The sequence below is a fragment of the Falco peregrinus genome, chromosome 7 (genome assembly GCF_023634155.1).
Source record: "Falco peregrinus isolate bFalPer1 chromosome 7, bFalPer1.pri, whole genome shotgun sequence".
In the NCBI taxonomy this organism is placed as follows: Eukaryota; Metazoa; Chordata; class Aves; order Falconiformes; family Falconidae; genus Falco; species Falco peregrinus.
In genome coordinates, this window is record NC_073727.1 from 84,363,292 (window position 1) to 84,382,568 (window position 19,277).

At 45.7% G+C, this 19,277-nt stretch overlaps 3 protein-coding genes across 13 annotated transcripts in view; 2 read left to right on the plus strand and 1 right to left on the minus strand.

Annotated features, from left to right (window-relative positions):
* Positions 1-2,503, plus strand: part of DOP1A (DOP1 leucine zipper like protein A) — a 68,079-nt gene extending 65,576 nt beyond the window's left edge. For all 9 annotated transcript variants that reach the window (XM_055810706.1, XM_055810708.1, XM_055810707.1 and 6 more), the window contains one exon: positions 1,910-2,503. In XM_055810706.1, the coding sequence (XP_055666681.1) occupies positions 1,910-2,215 (306 nt within the window). In that variant the 3' untranslated portion in view covers positions 2,216-2,503. The remainder of the gene's footprint in view (positions 1-1,909) is intronic.
* PGM3 (phosphoglucomutase 3) lies at positions 2,495-15,325 on the minus strand. 3 transcript variants are annotated; one of them, XM_005234109.3, is made up of 13 exons: positions 15,196-15,325; positions 12,910-13,115; positions 12,094-12,278; positions 11,502-11,569; positions 11,065-11,198; positions 10,712-10,907; positions 8,097-8,254; positions 7,037-7,120; positions 6,259-6,357; positions 5,806-5,922; positions 4,925-5,047; positions 3,936-4,109; positions 2,495-3,506 (listed from the first exon to the last, which is right to left on the minus strand). In XM_005234109.3, the coding sequence occupies exons 1-13, from the start codon at positions 15,293-15,295 to the stop codon at positions 3,420-3,422; spliced, it is 1,731 nt and encodes a 576-aa protein (XP_005234166.2). In that variant the 5' UTR covers positions 15,296-15,325; the 3' UTR covers positions 2,495-3,419. The 3 variants fall into 3 exon arrangements, with proteins under 3 accessions (XP_005234166.2, XP_055666691.1, XP_027637814.1); XM_055810716.1 differs by lacking the exon at positions 15,196-15,325 and adding an exon at positions 13,491-13,609; XM_027782013.2 differs by lacking the exon at positions 15,196-15,325 and adding an exon at positions 13,367-13,391.
* Positions 15,260-18,684, plus strand: RWDD2A (RWD domain containing 2A). The gene is made up of 2 exons (XM_027782016.2): positions 15,260-15,392; positions 17,153-18,684. Exons 1-2 carry the CDS (start codon positions 15,375-15,377, stop codon positions 17,828-17,830), a joined length of 696 nt encoding a protein of 231 aa, XP_027637817.1. The 5' UTR covers positions 15,260-15,374; the 3' UTR covers positions 17,831-18,684.
* Positions 18,685-19,277: the final 593 nt, after the last annotated feature.

Consider the following 19,277-nt stretch of genomic DNA (forward strand, 5'->3'; position numbering starts at 1 on the left):
ATATTACAAAAAGTTAGTTTAGTTCTAAGAAGAATTATAATCACTAATCTTTATAAATCAAATAATAATTTTTGCCAAATAGCAGATATAAAACACACAATCCCTAATCAATCTCTGTCAATTTAATTGATTGATTTAATTACCTGAGGAACTAGTGGTGTTTGCTTAGCAGATACTGATGTGAGGAAATGGCTTCGATGAGTTATATTTTGTTGCTCAGAAGGAGAACTGGTATTTGCACGTGCACCCCATTTGGTTGGCTGCTGTGTAACACTGACGCTGCATGCTGGAGGTAGTCCATGCTCACTGGGTAATACTGAGCACGGTAGAGAACCAGTACTGGAAAGCCACTCTTCTGTGAATCCAATGTGAAGTTTTTAAAGGAGAAATTTTAAACCAGTAGTTTTGTTAAAAGTAGGAGCCATCACCAACTCTGCGTTGGAATTCAGTCTTCCCTTTGTGGATGCTCATAATGAGCTTTTCTTTTCTTGAGATCTGTAGAGCTAGAATAGCAATCCCCTGTGACAGGGAGCCAACTCACCAGATTAAAATACTAAATACGTTCATACTGAATTTTAACATAGTTGTGTTTTTGTGAAACGTATGTCATGTAGGCTCCTGAACTGCAGGACAGCTGCTTCATTTAAAGGGCAAAACCTGTATTTGCTAAAAGTATCATCTCCTGAAGAAAATCTGCTTGCACAAAGGCTATGCAATCTGTAATCCTCACCTTACTCTGCTCCCCACTGCTGTTCTTTCCCCTTCATTCTCCTTTTGTTACAAAGCCTGCTCTTCAGGAGCTTTGCAGCCTGCGGGGGGCTTGGACCTCTGCCTCAGCAGAGCAGGAGGGAGGCGCTGATCAGAGGTGGATCAGGAGGTGGCTCTCCTTGATGTGGCCTTTGTGCTGCTTTTCTCCTTCCTCAGAATAAAAATCACTATTGCTGGAACTGTACTTCACAGTAGAAGCTCTGCCATACTGGTTTATTACTAACAGTCCAAACAAGGTGTTTCTGGTGGCAATAGTACCTTATTGTCTATTTTTAAATCTGTTTTCTGACTCAAAGGAAAAAAAAAAAAGAGTGAAGAGTACTATATAAGCAGCTGGATGTTGGCTGGTGCTCAGGTATTTTTGTATGCAGATATTTAAGGCAATGCTAAACAGGGTTACAGCAGCGTACTAACACTGCCTGTGAGCATCTGGTGTGTGACTGCTGCCTTTGCTGGTGGGGTTCCTGAAATTCCCTTGTAATTCCCCCCGTGAAATGGAAGGTGTGTAACCAAAGTCTTCTGAGAGCATGCGATGAGTAACTGAACCATTTGTTCAGAGCCTCCATGTGTGTTATTTCTGATACTGAGAACAGCACTGATTTTGCTTTTCCTGAAAACTCTGAACTCTAGCTCCAAAGTGAAAATGCTTTGTGTCTATCGTCACTTCCTCTGGGGTTTACTGTCACTAGCGCTGGCAGTAGGGGGATGTGCAAGTATTATTGGAGACCAGCCTGCTTTGGAAAGCAGCTGAAGTAGCACACAACTTACCCAAGCACAGCTTGGGCTGTTGATGTTAGCCAGGGGGATGCTGCACCAGGGCAGCGCGGTGGGTGCCAGGACAGGGGGGCTGCCTGCCTTAGGCGCAGCCCCGTGCTGAGGCAGTGGACTCAGGTGCCCGCTGCAGCTTTCCCGTTAGCGTCAGCCGACTGGCTGCAGCCTGTACTCTCCGCCGCTGCGAAGCGTGGTGAGGGGAGGAGCAGAGTCTGCTTCAAAAGCTGCCCTCCAGCATTACGTGTATTTTGTTGATAGGACAAAGATTTTTGTAATCTAGAGAAATACTTTACGGGGCATTAGTCTTTTATTGTTACCTGTGCTGCTTCTGTTTTGTCCTGTATTAACTCCCATTTCTCTATATTTACAGAAAAACCCAGAGGAGGACAGCTCAGGGAAAACACTAAGTTGGGAACCAGGTCACTTGCTTTTAACCATCTACACTGTTCGCAGCATTGAGCAGCTTTTGCCTTTCTTCAATGTACTCAGCCAAGTTTTTAACAGCAAAGTCACAAGCAGATGTGTTGGACACTCAGGGAGCCCCGTCCTTTACCCCAACTGTTTTCCGAATAAGGACATAAAAATGGAGAACCTCAAGACCTTCTCCAGCAAAGCAAGACAAAAGATAGAAGAAATGGTCGAGAAGGATTTTCTTGAAGGTGTCATAAAAACATGAACCAAACCGGTACTACTCAGCTTATATGTAGTGTAACTATTTAAATGAAATACTGTATCTTTCCCAGTTGTATAGTATTCTTTTCTTACTTTGTATGTAACGAAATACTTAATGTTGTATTTAAGTTAAATATTTGTAAATAAGAGAAAAGTTCTGGAGGTGGCCTGAATCAAGTTTAAATATTGGTGGCTCATTGATTATGGTGCCTACTATTTAAAGTACATGTTTTGTTGTCTTGAGTTCTGTCTTTAAAAAATCCTAAAAAATACAAGGTGCACATTTTTTCAATTTGTTTCCAGTTTATTTTTGTCTTTTTTTTTTTTTTTTTAAATCCACTGAAACTTGTGCTTGTTTAGCAATCTGGAAAATGCCATTATGCCAGAAGTTAATACAGGACTACGATGACAAACATGTCTGTCAGAGGTAGGTACCCTGAACTGAAACATGCAGAAGAGGATACTTGAGTATTGAAAATGTTACATCCTGTTGGCCCAGCCCCTTCACACTTAAGGGGAGCAGTAAGGGCCACAGAAGACAAACTTGTCTTTGTCCCTTCCCTCTTAAAAGTGATTCTAAATACTATTGCTGTAAACTGCTTTCTAAGTGATACTTTGTTATTTGCAAATGCTGTTTTTCATTACATTGTTTCCCCCTTGAACGGAGGTGAACTGAGTCTGAGGACCAGTGACAGCCTCTGCCATATGCTGTTTGCGCACAGATGATGCGCGGCTGTGGGGAGGCAGGGATGATGTTTCTGTAGCAGTGCTGTGGCTGCTGTGAGCACAGTCACAACAGAGCTCGAGTCAAACACAGCTACAGCAAGTGTGCCGAGGGTGTGGGAGCGGGACTTCAGACACAACGTGACAATAACTTCTGAAATAAGTTGGGTGGAGGCAGAATTCCTTCCAGGCATGACCAGGTCAATGACTGTCAAGAAATTAGTCACCTCTAGGTCACTTCAGCTTCAGAAGTTAGACAAACTCGACAGAGGGAAGGAGCGTGGAAACATTTGGCACAAGAGCATCTCATTAAGAGGTAAGTGGCTAACAGAGGTAAAGAATAAACAGAGTAATATTCCACTCAGTTCTGATCAATCCTTGCTACTGTTGGGAAGCGTTGGGTATGTTCACATTAGCAAACAGTAAAGAAAGTAATATTAAAAAAGAAGTCAAGTTCTGAACTTTAACTGCAGTTGTATCATTTGTTATATAGGCTGGGGTGGTGCTCCTTTTCCACCAGCGAGGTGGTAAACAGCCAGGCTTACTTCATGGGCGAGGGCATCTGCGTTCTCCTGTGAAATATTAATAAAAGTTACACTGGTGTCAGCGTGAGAAGGTTCAAGCAAATATGTGATGTTAAGGCAAGTGTTCTGCAGATGCTGTGCTCCCTATATTGCTCTGTCATCCCGAGGTGTTTTGCCCAGGGAGGTGGTGGAATCACTGTTCCTGGAAGTTTAAAAAACACGCAGATGTGGTGCTTAGGGACATGGTTTAGTGGTAGATGTGGCAGTGTTAGGTTAATGGTTGGACTTGATGCTCTCAAAGGTCTTTTTCAACCTAAATGATTCCATGATTCTATAACATCACTTAGTTTCCCAAATCTAGCCGCCTGTTAAGTGTGGTTAAATGTAAGCACACTTTCCCTCCATCACCCAGTGCTAAGCAGAAGATTGTTTAACATAAACAGATCTACTTAATAGGCATGTTGTTTAAGCGCTGACCTGTGTGTCCGCTTCAGCGTATATTCTAACTACATCTTCTGTTCCTGATGGACGGACAAATGCTCGTGATAGTTTGTACTTCTTTACAAGCGCATCAATTTTATCCTGTAGTCCTGGAGGTGTAACCGCACGCCTTTCTGCATCTGTTGTGTCAATAACTCGCCTGTCTGCAACCTGTAGCATCAGAAACAGCCAATTTATTTGCAACTGAGCTGTATCATGAGAGGAGAATGAAAAAGGTCACGGGTAAGACAGAACTTCAGGTTTTGATGTGTTGCACTGCCTAAATAAGAGCTCAGTTTGGGAGTTCCCTGCTCAACTTAAACACTTTGGGATCCCTGCTCAGCTACTGCTCTGTGTGTATTAACCAATCCCGGACAGGACGTGGCTGCTTGGTTTGGAAAAAGGGTCGGTTCTGAACATGCCACCTTGGTCAGCCTCTGAACTGAAGCCACAGCTGCTCCTAGGAGATCAGAAAGCTTAAACTCCTCTGGTTAATTTACTGCCCAGAGCTCCCTTACTCTGTCTAACAGAATGCTACCATGTGGGAGCCTGTTCTGCTCAAGCTCTTTGCCTAAATATTGGAGAAAATAAAGTAGTAAGAGCTTGAATATTCAAGTTACACAAAGTGGCACAGCAAGAAAAATCCAGTGGCCCAGCAGGCAGGGAAAAGATAGGATTTTTCTAATTTAAAAGTAAAGCAAGATATAAGTTAAAATTTGAACAGTTCTGGTCAGGTTTTTCCATTTAACAAAGACAGCTGTTATTTCATCATTTGTATAAGTTGTATTTTGATTTTGGTCCAAGTGAGATTCTGGTCCCTTCTCAGGGTGGTTTTGGGGGTTGTTTGGCCTACTTCTGCCTTTTAATGGGGTGTTTCAGCTTTAAAATAAAGCTTTATCTTAGCTTTATCTTAGAAAGGCAAGAGATGGTCACAGCAGCACCCCAAGAGACTGCTGCAACCTGAGCCAGTGTGGTATGTAACTCACCTCAATTTTGAGCAGCCGGTTTGGAAGGTCCGTGTAAAGAGCGTCCCACTGTTGCACAGTCAAACCTTTCAAAGCCAGGATTGCTTCGATAACCAGCATGTCTGAGATAGCATCACCAACTGTCTGTTAACGGGAAGGGAAAAGACAATGGAGCAGTCAACCATGAAGAAACAAAGGCACGATTTGATCAGCAAGCTTCCAGATGAAGAAGGTGAAAATGCAGCCAGGCTGACTTCCCTCAGTCTGGGTAGCTGAGGGTGGCTGGCTTGTTTTGAGGGGTGGTGGTCGTTTGCTTTTACTTCCTTAACCCGCTGACCCTGTGGTACAGGGGAGAGCAGCGCAGGTGTACAGCTCTGCCAAGGGCAAGGGCTAGCTCTCACCTCTCTCAAGGAGGACTGGCACCTCACCTTTGTTCTGGGCTCAGGATGCTTAAAGCTAGCCCGTGAAGTATGATTTGGCACTGCCCCAGATGAATAACATCTGTGCAAAGACAGGGCGTCCCAGGGCTGCGTGGACACAGGCACTGGACCACCCCCATCCTCCCATACTGGGTAAGTCAGTGAAAAACATCAGGTGAAAGACTACTTGCTGTTGGATCGTGAACAAGTCACGTCCTGTAACTAGGTGCCCATACTATCTCAGTCCCTTCTCGGGTCCTGAAGCCAAAAGACTGCACCAGATAGTATTTTCTCACGAGTAGATGCAGAATGCTTTTATCTTTTTCTAAAGACGACTCTTTCTGCCCTTTTTTATCTTGACCCCCTCTATCGTGGCACCCTCCTTCCTGCTCCAGCAGTCCCTGGCAGTAGCCTGACAGGTACTCACAAACAGGGTTAGCCCCATGACTGCCAACTTAGTGATTTGTTTCTCTCAGTTTTTACCTGGTTAATCAGGTCAATCATGTTTTCAAGCACCTTTGCTGCTTCTCTTTTCTCATCATCTTTCTCTTCTTTTGCCAGTTCTCTTATATTAGTTTCAGCAGCTTTACTAAATAATATCTAGATTAAAAAAAAGGAGAGCTCGTCAAGATCAGCCCGCATCACAAACTGGGATACATGCAGCCATGAGAAAAAAAAAAATAATTACTAATTAAGCCCAAATAACCATCATTAATGTCTCCTACCATGAATTCCCATCCCCACGTAAAACACAGAGAACAGGGTGGCGACACTATGATAAAGACAGAAAGGGGAAAAAAGTCTGTTCTCAAATAAGGAGAGAAAAGTCTTGCTTATAAATGTAAGCAGGGAGTGAAAAGACCTCCTTTCTCTAGGTAACCCAACAATTTTTTTGTACGTATTGGCTGCTGTTATGCATTACATGCTCATACTTACTGTACCGTGTCCGTTTGCCTCAAAATAAATCCCAACATCAAACTCCTGGGCCTTGTGATGCAAGTGTTTCACTCCTGTTTTGACACAGTGCACAGGTACCTGCAGCCCAAGGAGATGCAGAGAATGTACAGTGTTACAGGCTCTCCTCGCTGCACCCAGGCAGGCTGTTACAATCTAACCTGTGTTTCACAGCTACTGCCTCCCCAGAGCTAAAATTATCCACTGTTTCTGCAAACCCGATTACAAAAAGATGATTTAATTTATTCAAGTGGAAGTAAAGGTTGGTTTTTTAAAATAAAAAAACAAAACCTCAAACAAAGAAAAACCTAATTCATTTTACGGCTTCAAGGAGCATACTAGATTTTCTATCCAAACTGAAATAATACTTTAGCTCTATTTCCATAGCAAACAACATTTAGCCTTGTTGCAGAAAATAAAACAACCAGTCTCGAGGTATCAAGGGACCTTTACCAACTCGCTTCGTTGCAAAGCCATAAAGTCCTCAACTTGTTCCAGAAGTAACAAGGGATTTTGTTTAGCTTTTGTCACACTTAAAAAAAAAACCAAAACTAGTAAAAGCAGATCAGAACTTCTTCAGCTTTGCTCTCTTGCATCTGCTCTACCACCAAGAATTTAGTCACTACTGCAGGTTTGAGAGAGTAATTTATTTTTGCCAAGTTTTAAGTTTTCCTAGCAACCGTATATTATAGTACCATTTATTTTTAAAGTAAACAACATTCGCAGAAAACTAACAGGAAAAAAAAAAAGTGGAGAATACCTTCAGTGTTTCCTCAAGGTAGCGTGTTGAACTACCATTGGCGTATGCTGTCTGTACCACTGCCATCCTTAAGGTCTGTCCCACCTGAGCAAACCAAGGTGCAAAGTGCTTTACTGTCCGCGAGGCACAGAGCCAGACAAGTAGGACAAATGGAAGGACAATCAAAATTATTAAACATATGTTCTCCAAACACTTAAAACTCCTGGGCATCAAAGGACGGCACCAGCTCACAAAGAACTTCTATATGTTTTATACAATACAAATTCTGTTCAAGTCTTTGTATAACATGTTTTTTGTGGCTGGTTTGAAGCAGCTCCCCAGGCTTAGGCTTTTTCAGACTTGGTAAGCTCAGTGCACTGGCCAGGCACGTGGCATTACGTGAGCAGCAAAATCAAAGCTTCCAGTGCAAAGCAAGCAAAGGCTGGTGGCAAGCACAAGTTTTCCTCACTGGCCAGCTTCTCTGCCACAGTGCAAGAAATGAGCTGGTCTCTAAGAAAACAAAACCAGGACACCTTGTCTTGGTTTAGTATCATAGACACCAAGCCTAAGAGGACTTCTGAAAAAACAAAAGCTTTTTCTCTCTATCCCCTGTGGGGAAAGGATGCTATGCAGCCATTAGCGGTTTTGGAATGATGACACATAACCCCCTTGACTGTCACAACCAAGTTCTCATGCAAAAGAAATTCCCAACCTTTATAAATCTTTAGAGAAAGGGTGAGGAAAGGACTGCACCCAAAATTAATGGAAGATACAGAAACAAAGAGAATGGAATATCAATACTTTGTACACTGCAACGGGAGAAGTTCTCTCCCACCAAGAAAAAGTTCCAGGTTAAAATGTCAGTGCTCAGATTTTTATTTGGAGTGTGGAAGTCACACCCTTGTAAAAACAACATTTTTGGCCCTACCAATGAGGTACAGGACTGATCTCTTTTTAAACTGGGTTCACTTCAGGTCGATGTAGAGAGACCGCATACGTACAAACTAACACAGCTTCCTTAAGGCTATTTTACACTTTACAGATTAAAGTGTCAGCATCCATTTCATACGTTAAGAGTTACCTTGACAAGAAGTTCTTTAAGGAAGATACTAATTAAAGTTGCTATTTTATCTCCATCCAATAGGTGAAAATGGCCAGCTGCATCCTTATAGTAATAAACAATTCTATCTGCATCGCCATCAAATGAGCAGCATCTCTCATTGGGCTTCATGTCTAGCCCTAGTGCACACAGTTACAAACACAAGTTATAGACAGCAAAAAACACAGAACGTTTAAATTAGTCCCAGTGTGGATCTCACGCAGAAATCGGCTCTGTGCAGTCACACACACAAAACTAATGCTCTGAAACAGACATTGCTTTTACTAAGACACTTGCAACAGGGAAACTGTATCGAATGGCAACTGAAAAGTACATATTCAGATCAAAAATATATGTACTAATATAAAAAATGCAGGTTCTCTAATCATGTATTATGCTACGCTTTCTCCCCAGCTGTCCCAGAACTACTGTGTCTAGTCACATCTCTAAATTTCGGAAATAAGCACTGAATGTCAGTTATGGCACAACAGTTAAACAAGTTAAACAACAGTTAAAAAGCCTGCAGCAGAATACCCTCCCCTTTTCTCACGCACCGAGCATACCAAGCCGCATACATCACCCACAGACCAAGCTGAATGGCTTTGCCCCTGCAGCGCAGCAGGGAAAGCCAGTTGCAGAGTGGTACCCAGGGGCCTGCCTGACGTGAGTGGCAGCTGGCTGACCTCGGTTGGACACCCTTACTGCTCCTCTGAGCGGGGCCATGGCACGCTGCACACCCCTGGGTCTGGAAGCAAACCATGCTGGGGCAGAGGAGGGCTCCAGAGCCATGGCACCTGCATTTCCTGGCACACAGCAGGTCCACTGCACACTCTCGGTGTAACACTACTACATACTTCACCCTCCAAGACACATGGGAATTAACTATTTTTCCCTTGCATCAAAAATGCTTTTCTTCAGGAAATATTTCAGGCATGTTTAATTTTATTCCATTCCCACTTGACAGACCTGCACCTCCTTTTCGCTTCCTTTCACACAGGAGACACATTTGCCTAATGCAAGACAAGCACGCACCCTCATGCCTGCAAAGCCACCACTGAAGTGCAGTTACAACAGGAGGTGGCACATAAATCCCACCATCGAAAAAAACCAACTCCACTCCAAAGCAACCATCACCAGGATTTCTCAGAGCGGTACAAAAACCATAAAAGTGGATCTGTTGGCTATAAAATACTTCATATTTACTTAGCTTAATAATCGATTTATATAACAATGTAGGTAGCGCATAAGGAGTACCTGCCTCAAAAACATTCCAGGCTTAATGCCAATAAAGCGATAACTAGGAAGAAGTCACAATCTGACACAGCAATGCCACACAAAAATGAACTGCTCTTTTATTAAGGTACATCTGGCTTTTCTTTAAGATGTCAGACATGTTAACCTCAGAACCTGTTTCTCAGAGACTGCAGCTGACCATTCCCTAGGCTAATTTCAGATGCCACCAGGAACGCAGCAGGGAGATCCAAAGGACATGCTGCACCCTGCAATCCCTTCTTGGAAAAAAAACATTTTATCACACAAGCAGACAAGGAAAACTGGCCCACCTTGCTGACACCTTGTCCTTCAGAGCACAGGAAACTACAACACAAAACTGGCCTGTGTCTTCTCCTGCGTGCCTACAGCGATAGAGGACAATACATCCCACTGCCATAGAGCTCCCCGAGCTAAAGCATGAGGTAATGGCAACTGCAACATTTAACAGGTTGAGACTCCCTATGACTTTAAACAGGAAGCTGTTGCCACTTAACACTTCAGAGAAACCAAATAATTTACTTCAGTGAATGATTAGGAAATCACGTTTTCTTTTCAGAGCATATCCCCGCACAGAAACGACCAAGGAGTCTCCCCTCAGTCCCAGTCTAAAACCAGGATCCAGATGTGACACAAGCACCCATCCCTGGCAGGGACTGCTGCTGTGCTGCTCCTCCCCTTTCTGCATTTCTCCAGCACGCAAAGCAGCGTGGCAAGAGGGAAACACCACCATAACTTGGTGTTCAGATTTGGCTAGCAGCTGCAACAGGCTGTCAAACAGAGAACCCTTTTAGCCTCAAATAACCTAATACCCAAACTAGCCTGCTCCCTCAGTTCAAGGATTTCCTTTTATGCACTTTGCAGGAAATTGGTTGAAATTATTTCCTTACTGGTTTATGTCAATCAGTCTGCTGGCACCAAGCTTAATTACACCAGCTCTTCCTCAGGAACCCAGGAAAGTGTCTGCAGCCCCAGCCCACAATGTAAATCCTTCTTGATAACACAAAGGGAAGTAAAATAAATAACAGTAAGCCAGTCTGGACTGATCTTTGGACACCACCAACTTAACATTCAGACTGGATTGTCGCACATACTTCAGCCAGTCAGAGCTACACCGTACTCCTCCAAACAATCTAGACTAACATAAACTAGCGATGCACCAAACCCAGCCGTATAATTCTCTCTTTCCGTTGCACAAGCAGAACCATTCATGCGGTCGCTGAGTAATAAACAGAGAGCTCACCTTATCTGAAGGTGATATGCCATTGCTAGACCCTGCGCTTTCAGATCTGGAGAAGAGATAAAAGGATATAAAACTGGCTACGTACCTCTAGGCGGTTTCTGGTGAACTTTCACAAAATCTGCACCACACAAGTGATTGAGTTTCTCCTTGGTTCCATCGTTATATAAGTGAATTAGCACCTCCTTTGGAAAGTAGGGCTTCATTTCTGATAGTTTCAGGGCTCCTATTCCATTGGCACAGTCAATCTTCAGGTACCTCTGACTCTCTCCAGAGCTGGGAGACTTAGCACAAGGGAAGAAGGGAGCAAGTGAACTCATACCCTAGTGAAACCACACCTAGAGACATGCCGACTTTGAAACTTCAGACCCAAACAGGCTAACAAACAGAGGATACTCATTTTGTACATTTGCATGAAGACGACAACACCTTAGTATTCACCTGTTTTATCAGTTCCGTAAAAGCTTTGGATAGTTTTTCATAATAACCTTCCAGCGTTGCTCTCCCATACTGCCCTTGGGTATTCTGACAGCGGACCATGTAATGCAGCTGTGGTGTTGTGATCAGACCATAATCTAGCATAAAATGAAAGCCACAATATTCAGAAACAGAATACTGAATTAATTCCTCCTTAAAAGTTATACAGTATTTGCTATTCTACAATAAACAGACAAATGCATGAAATTCTTCAACTTCTCTTATGAAAAGATGAACCCCCTCCCGTCCCCCACCTTGCTTTAAAGCCATACAACTACCCTGAAAGATCATAACAAGCAAAAATGGAAATAGTGTCTGGGCTACTGCCATAAGTCTACATAACAGAATTACATTTACATAAAAACTTGAAATCGGACTAGAACTGAAGAACTTTAACATACCATGGTACTGACCGCCTAGAACGAAGATACCATCTATTACTGACTGTGCAAGTTTCTCACTGCTTGGCCTGGAAAACAACAAATACAACTGATAACCTTTGCATAAGTCACTTCTGCATGGATTTGGGATGGAAGCACAATGTGGAAGACGACTCCACAAGCTTCCTGCCAGTAGACTTAGATTCAATATGAAGAAAACCATACCTTTTTTCTATTGTAGGTGCCTCCCAATAAAGAAGCTTGAAAGCCACCAGCCCAGAGAATTGCAAAGACAAGTAAACTGCTGAATATATGTGGATGCCACACACTATCCACAAAAAAACCCCAATCAGCAACCCCACAATAAAGCATCCTGTTCAGAAACAGTGCTAGGAAGTTCTCATAACTATCAGGGAAGCTAATATAGGAACAGCACTGGAAGAAATTTATTTATTTCTATGATCATAAATTAACAGGTAGCAGACTAGGCATAAAAAAAAAAAAAAAGAAGTGCATAATCTGCCTGCAGAAGGCTAAACATCCAAAAGTATGCATGAACAAAATGTTGGCACTTCCATACAAGCAGCATACCTCTACAGCATTTTGTAATTACCTGGTGTCTCTACCAATAAAAAGTGAAGCATCTTCGTGCTGGTTCACTGCTGCTTTTTGGCAGATCTCAGTCATTATTTTCTGTAATTCTCCCTCCTCTGCATTTGCTAGTTGTGTGGCATACTCTTCCCAGGAAGGGTGCAGCATTTCTCCAAGAGGATCAACCAGCTTTACACCATTATCTTCCTTAGAAGAAAAAAGAACACAAGGTAGTAAGCCTAAAAGTAGGAAACAGATGTTTCTAAGAGAGAAAGACAGCCAACACGTGGTTCAATCACATTTCTTCTTCAAACATGGAGCACTTCTGGGAAGCAATCACTTAGCTGTTTATTTAACCTCCAACAAGCCCAAAAAACTAACGTAAAGAGCACATTAAGTAACCAACACTTCCCCCCTTACAGTCTTGGTATGAAAATTCATTTGACATTAAAACAACATAAGGGGAATTTCTAATAACCTGGAACACTCCACAGTGATTTGTAATTTGTAATTTTGATTTGTAATTGCCGTGTCTCCTTACTTTTAAAACACACAGATTTTGCACAAAGATTCACCTCTTCTCAAGGGCACTCCTACCTTGCCAACATGACAAATTGTCTACATTGCAGCATTTCCACAGGAGAGAAAAATATGCTTGTGTATACAGGGAAAAGTAACTTCAGACTTGCTGGAGATGGTATTTACGGGGAGCAGGCTAAACATATCCTTTAAGCAGGTCCAAGTGCCTTCAAGGTCTGGTCTCTCAGTACCGTGAAGAGCTTTGATTCCACCGGACTGATCGCATCTACTTTCTTTTTAAAGAAAAGGTTGTTCTTACCTCAGGATTGTGAGATGCTGTAACCATGATGCCAATAGTAGATACCACAGCCTTAGACCGGAGGACGGCCAGCAAGCCCATGCGGAACATGACGTGATCAAGCTGTTCGGCCCTGGCACGAAATCCAGCGGTGCCATAATGAAGAGTAAGTCCGGCGGGTTTAGGATGTAATGCTGAGTATTTTTTAAGGGCTTCAGCATCCATTTCTAGCGAAGGAAGTAACACAGATGCGAGTGAGAAGACCTCAGGTCATTATAATTAGTTTCATATTTCGCACTTTAATTTTTAAGTCCACAGAGATCTTAAAACCATTCCTATCAACCCCCCTGGTGGGAATGCAAGGGGGGGGCGATCCATGAAGGAGCCCCTACATGCCCAGCACAGCACTCGATAAACAAAGCCCCACCAGATCACGAAGGGATGACGTGATCCAGGGGAGGAGAGCCACGGTTCTCACCCGGCCGGACCCAGGGATCCTAACAAAGTTATCGCACGGGGCTAGCCACTCGCACCGCACGTTAGCCACCCAACGACCCAGCCACGACGCCGGATATTAACTGTTGAGCTCAAAAGCAGCTTGCCCTGCCTCTCGGAGCCCTTGCAGCCGCAGGAAAACCCCAGCGGCGTCACCCGGATGCTTCACTCGGGCGGCGGCTCTGCTAAGGCGCTGCACGGACCCAGGGCGCTGCCAGCGCCACGGCTCCACCCCGCGCCGGGCACCCGAGGGGCCGGCAGCCGCCGGGCCGGGCCGGGCCGGGCCGGGGAGGGACACCCCTAGCGCACGAGCGGCTCCAGCAGCCGCCTCCCTGCGCGGCTGAGGACCGCGGCGCCCGCGCAGCACCGCCCCCCGGGCCCACCGTGCGGGACCGGAGCCCCGACGAGCCCCGACGGACCCCGACGGACCCCGACGGACCCCGACGGACCCCGACGGACCCCGACGGACCCCGACGGACCCCGACCCCGAGCGGGGCCGCCCGCGCTCACCCGCCGCCGCGCGCGCCCCTTCCGCCACGGCCGCGGCCACGCCCTCAGGCCGCGCCCGCCCAATGGCAGCGCGCTGGGCGGGGACGCAACCGCCACGTGGCGCCCGCGCCGCGCCCACTCGTGCGCTGGAGCCGGAGCCGGAGCGGCGGCCGCGGGCCCGGCCGTACGGCAGCGTAGCCCCCAGGCGGAGTCCGGAGCTAAGGCGAGGACCGGGCGTGTTCGAGAGCCTGTCGGTGACGGGCTCAGCTCCCGGTGACACCGAGTCTTGCACAATGTCACGCACGGGACAGCCCGCCGGGGCTGCCCGCGCACACCAGCGTGGCGCCTCCTGCTGACCGGCTCGGCACGGCGCTGCCGTGTCCGTGGGGCACCGGGCGGTGCCACCCGCCGCGGGGTGCCAGCAGGGCCCGACGTTGTTTTATTCCTCGCCTCAGCGGCGCTTCCGAGCTCCCCGAGGCCGCCCGCCCGCCCGCGCCAGGCCCCGCAGCGGGCGCCGTGCTTCCCGCCAGGCGCTCGGGCGGGGCTGCGCCGAGGGAGCTGAGCTCGGGCGGGAGCCTCAGGCCGGGCCTCGGCCCGCCGGGGTTTACAACGGAGCGGGCGATCGGCGGAGAGCTGCCCGTACCCGCGCCGGCCGCCGCCCTCCGCCTCGGGCGAGTGGCCGCCTGGCCCCGTCGCACCGAGCGCGCGTGCGCGTCCCGTCCCCCCCCCCGCGGCTCGCGCAGCGGCCGTTCGGCGGCGGTCGATGGTGACGCGCCGCTCCCTCGCCTCAGCGGGCCCCGCCGGCGGGGTGGGGGGTGCGCGGCGCGAACAGCCGTACCGGTTCCGCTCCGCTCCGCCCCGGCAGCCCGCGCGGCCCCGGCCGGGCTGCTGACGCGCATGCGCGGCCGGCGCTGGCGGGCGGCGCCGCGTCCCCCGCCCCGGGAGAGCCGTGTGCTCGTTCCGGCTCCCAACGGCCTCGGGGCTCGCCCCCGGCGCCCGGCCGTCCCTCCCGCAGCCTGGCCGTGGAGCGCGGCCGTGAGGGGCTGACGCGTGAGCGCTCCGTACTCGGCCGAGCCTGGTCAGATTCCGCCCTCAGAACTCGGGGCCGCTCCCGGCGGAGGGACCGGCTGCCGGCGAGCCGCGACACCCCGCGTGGGACCAGGCCGCGGGCGGCAGGTGTGTATGGAGGGCGCGGCGGCGGAGGTCACGGTGAAAGAATGCCTGGAGCTCCAGCTGCTGGAGGTGGAAATGCTCCTTTCGATGTTTCCCCAAAAAGGTGAAATAGATCTGGACGAGGGTGCGGTGTCTGGCGTGCGGCGCTACCTGAGACACGCTGAAGGAGCTCTGCCCCCGCAGCTCCGGTATTCGGTCGCGGTTGATGTAGGGGAGGCAAAGGTGAGACCTTCCGCGTAGATGTGCTCATGTATGTTTTCGTTACGGCTTGCGCGCACACTTAAAAACTCTGCCCCAAAAAAAGGAAGAAACCACCAAATTTCTGTTGGATGTTTCAAAAGCTGACAGTAACAAAAAAGTCTTAGTTTTTGTTATTTATTTATTATTTACATATCTGGCCTGTCTTGGGACAAGAAGGGCTCATAGAGTTGCAGATAGCAATAGACAACTGGCATCAGTGGCACACAACATCCACAAGCACTTGGCTAGGGTTCTGCTTACGTGAGGGTTGTTAGTTTACTAGCTTACAAAGATGTGTTACAAAGGCAGTGCTCCCTGCATGAGAATACGTATGCTGGACTTAACGTTAATCTAGCAAAACTGTCTTATTAATTCTCCCTTCCAGCCCATGCCACGTGTACTAACATTCATTGATCTGTATCTGAAATACAGTACTGTAAAAATAGCTTCAAATGGCAGAATACTATTAAGAAGAGTCACACAAACACTGAAACAAAATCAGCCTATGAATGGGGAAACAAAACATACAGTATAAGGACTTGCAGTAGTTTATCTGATTGAAGAAAAGGTTATATGTGACCGCTACGTGATGTAAGTACCTTGTGCAGAGAACATGGGTCTGCGTGTATAGTAATGCAGTGACTGAAAACTGAGAACAAACTCAACCTAGAAGCCATTTTCTTCAGAATAAGGATAATTAAGCATTACAGCAATTTACTGGGTAACAAGGTGGCCTCATGATTATTTGGAAACTGAGGTATAAGCTTAGGTATCTTCCTAAAATGCAATCTTTCACCAGCCTTCAGAGAAGTTTTATGAACTGTGCAGGATAGGCTTATGCAGGAAGAACTTTTTTTTTTTTTTTTTTTCCCCATGTCGGTTTGTCAAGGAAGTTGGAAACATCATTAGTCATTTCACAATTAACTTCTGCAGGACTAATCATATGACTGTATATTGTAGTGAACGTCCCCTAATGGTATACAGGAGCCTCAAGCACTGAGGACACATGAATCCTCTCCTGCTGTTGGACCAGAGGCAGGGTTCCATTTCCAAAGAACTGTTTGGTGTTCTTTGGAAAAGGTGCTCCATTTGAAAACACTGTAGGAATAATCAAGAGAAATTCAACAGCCCAGGATTTATAGGAGATTACGATAGATAATCTAGAGGTTTCCCTCACCTAAAATGCACATAAATCCTTTTTTCCCCTCTAATCCTGAGAATGCTTCCTCTGTTAGGGTGAATGCTTGCTTAAAATAATAATAATACTGCACAGAATCATAGAATGGTTTGAGTTGGAAGGGACCTTAAAGATCATCTAGTTCCAACCCCCTGCCATGTGCCTCTGTATACAGTATATAATCATATACGCAATCATAAACACTGTTTCATATAACTCCTGGCCTTGTTTTCCTGGGGTGGATCCAGCAACTGTGCCAAATTCATTGATCAGATGTGCATTTGGCAAGAGACAAGGCTCTCTAAAGCCACTTGCCCCTTGACTCCGGCAAACTCTTAGTTTATCGCTGTAGCAACACGGAGCACTTACTGATAACACACACTAGAAATATCCCTGGAAGGTAACTGCATACCTTCTTTGAAGCCACAGAGCTATTTCTAACAGCAGAAGAGAACAACCTTGATAACATTAGCCATGCTGGGAAAAGTTAGAGCACAGTGCAGCAAAAGAAAAGGAGCAGACAAAAGAATGAGTTATGGGGACAGAAGGAAAGTGGAAGTAGTTCTAGTCTTCAGGATGTTGCAATCTTAATTACATCTCATTATTTGCCTTTGACATCCAAGAAAAATCTACCATGTCTTTCAGTAGTTGCAGAATTCATTTTCTTTCTGTGTGTCTCCTGTTCTTAAGGTAAAAGTGGATTTGCAAGTACAGCTGCCTCATATGTATCCACATGTAGCTCCTCAGCTTTTTGCAAGATCAGACGCACTGCACAGACAGCAACAGTCGCAGCTCAACACTCGTCTCGCTTCTCACATCAGCTCTTTGGATTCAGGTGAGCTGCATATATATGAAGCTGTGCAATGGGTTAAAGACAACAGCCTGCCTTACCTGGAAAACAGTAAGATCTCTTCCGAAAGCGCTTCAAAAGAAGTCGTAGTTAAAGGAACATTGCATCGCATGTGGATCTACAGCCATCATATATATAGGCAGGAACTGAGGAAAAAGATTTTTGACTGTGCAAAGACGTTAAATCTGACAGGCTTCTGCCTAACAGGGAAACCTGGCGTCATCTGTGTGGAGGGGCTCCAGGAAAACTGTGAAGAGTTCTGGCGTGTTATTAGGTATCCCAACTGGAAGCATATTTCGTGCAAGCATGTGGAGAATATAGAAACAGAGGGCAGCATTGATAATCTTCGTCTCTTTCATGCTTTTGAAGACCTACAGTTTCAGGCACATGGTGATTATGGCCTGAGGAATGACTATCACATGGATCTTGGCCAGTTCTTAGAATTCCTGAAACAACATCAGAGCGGACACATTTTTCAGATTTTATTCGGTGTCGAAGGCAAACTTTCAGACAAGTAAGAAACTGTGTAAGGAGTTTTGGACAGCAGGAGGTGATGCTAACATTGAAATATTGCGCCTTATAGCTACTGTGAAAAGGGAAACTGTTTAACATGTGAGAAGAAAAGTTCAAGTAGTTAATCTTAGCTTCTGTTCTGAATTGCCACATTTTTGAGAGATATTTACTTTCTGAGACCCTAAAATTGGCATTTGTCACTATGAGCCACGGCTCCAAGTGCTTGCAAGGTGATAAACATCCCACACATATGCTGAATTACACACTTCTGTCTCCTTACCTGTTCCGTGCTGTGCAGACCTGTAAGTTAACTTCTGCGTACAGCTGTGGGATACCAAAGTGGCTGCAGTCACAGATTAACATGGTTTCCAATACAGAAGCACACCCAGCTCAGGGAAATCTCACTGCTACATTCATGCAGTGTCTTTTACTGCTTCACAAAGCATCTGCTCTCACTTCATTCAAGTAATCCATGAAATGCAAAGGCTTGTGTCCAACCACAGGGCCAAGCTTTGCTTTTAAATAAAGGGTGGGGGGAAACAGAAAGAAGCCCACGTCACCGCATCCCTTGCATGCTTTGGGTAAATTCTATCACCAATACCACCATTTTCACAGTCCTCTTTCCTGTGATCTGATTATGGTTTGGTTATGTTAATAGTAGTTTTTCAGCTGCTCAGCTCATGGAATTTTATATTTACATTGTTAGGCCAAACACCTTGGAAATGAAAATGTGTAGGATGAGACAAAGTTTAGTGTTTCCTCTGTTTTCCCCCTACATTACAAAAGGAAATATATGTACAATATAGGAAAATGAAAATATAGATACATTATGCATTAAATAAAAATACACATAACTTTACCAATCTTTCCTGTGTCAAATTAATACCGAGAGACAATTTTCTAGCAACCTGTAACAGGAAATTATGTTAATGGCTCACTAGGCAGTGCTTTTCTACAGGGCAGTACGCTGGGTGTGTATTTAGATAGTGAATTGCAATTCAGTCTTCCAATCTAGAATGGATTATCATATTTAAATGTCACCAGTGTAATACGTAGATGAAGAATGCTACTGAGAAGTCCCCAGTAGCTTACTGCCTTCCACTTCGTCACTGAGCACCGTAATGTGAAAACTGCTAGTGAGCAATAAAAGCAGACTTACTGTTGAGCTGTTCACATCTAAAACCCAGGCTATTTTGACAGCAGCTATTTCAAGACCGTATTTCAGTACACTCAGGTAACAACTACAAAAATAACAGGTATTACTCTATTTCAAGTAACACACAAGGAAATGTTTGAATACTTTTCCCATAATAGCAATATATTGAAATACAGAGGATGGCAGTGTGTCTGGTTGCTCAGTGATGAGGAATATATGCTCCTTCGCTGTGGTAGGTGTCTTGTTTGTATGATCACAATTTTGGCCAAAAGCACAGTAAAGCACAGGTTCCCGTT

Coding starts and splice junctions, on each gene's coding strand:
- PGM3 (XM_005234109.3), bottom strand. CDS start 15,295: ATGAGCACATCTACGCGGAAGGTCTCACCTTTGCCTCCCCTACATCAA. Junction 11,199..11,501: donor TCTAGGCGGTCAGTACCATG/GTATGTTAAAGT, acceptor ATTTTATGCTAG/ATTATGGTCTGATCACAACA. Junction 3,507..3,935: donor ACGCTGAAGCGGACACACAG/GTCAGCGCTTAA, acceptor AATATTTCACAG/GAGAACGCAGATGCCCTCGC.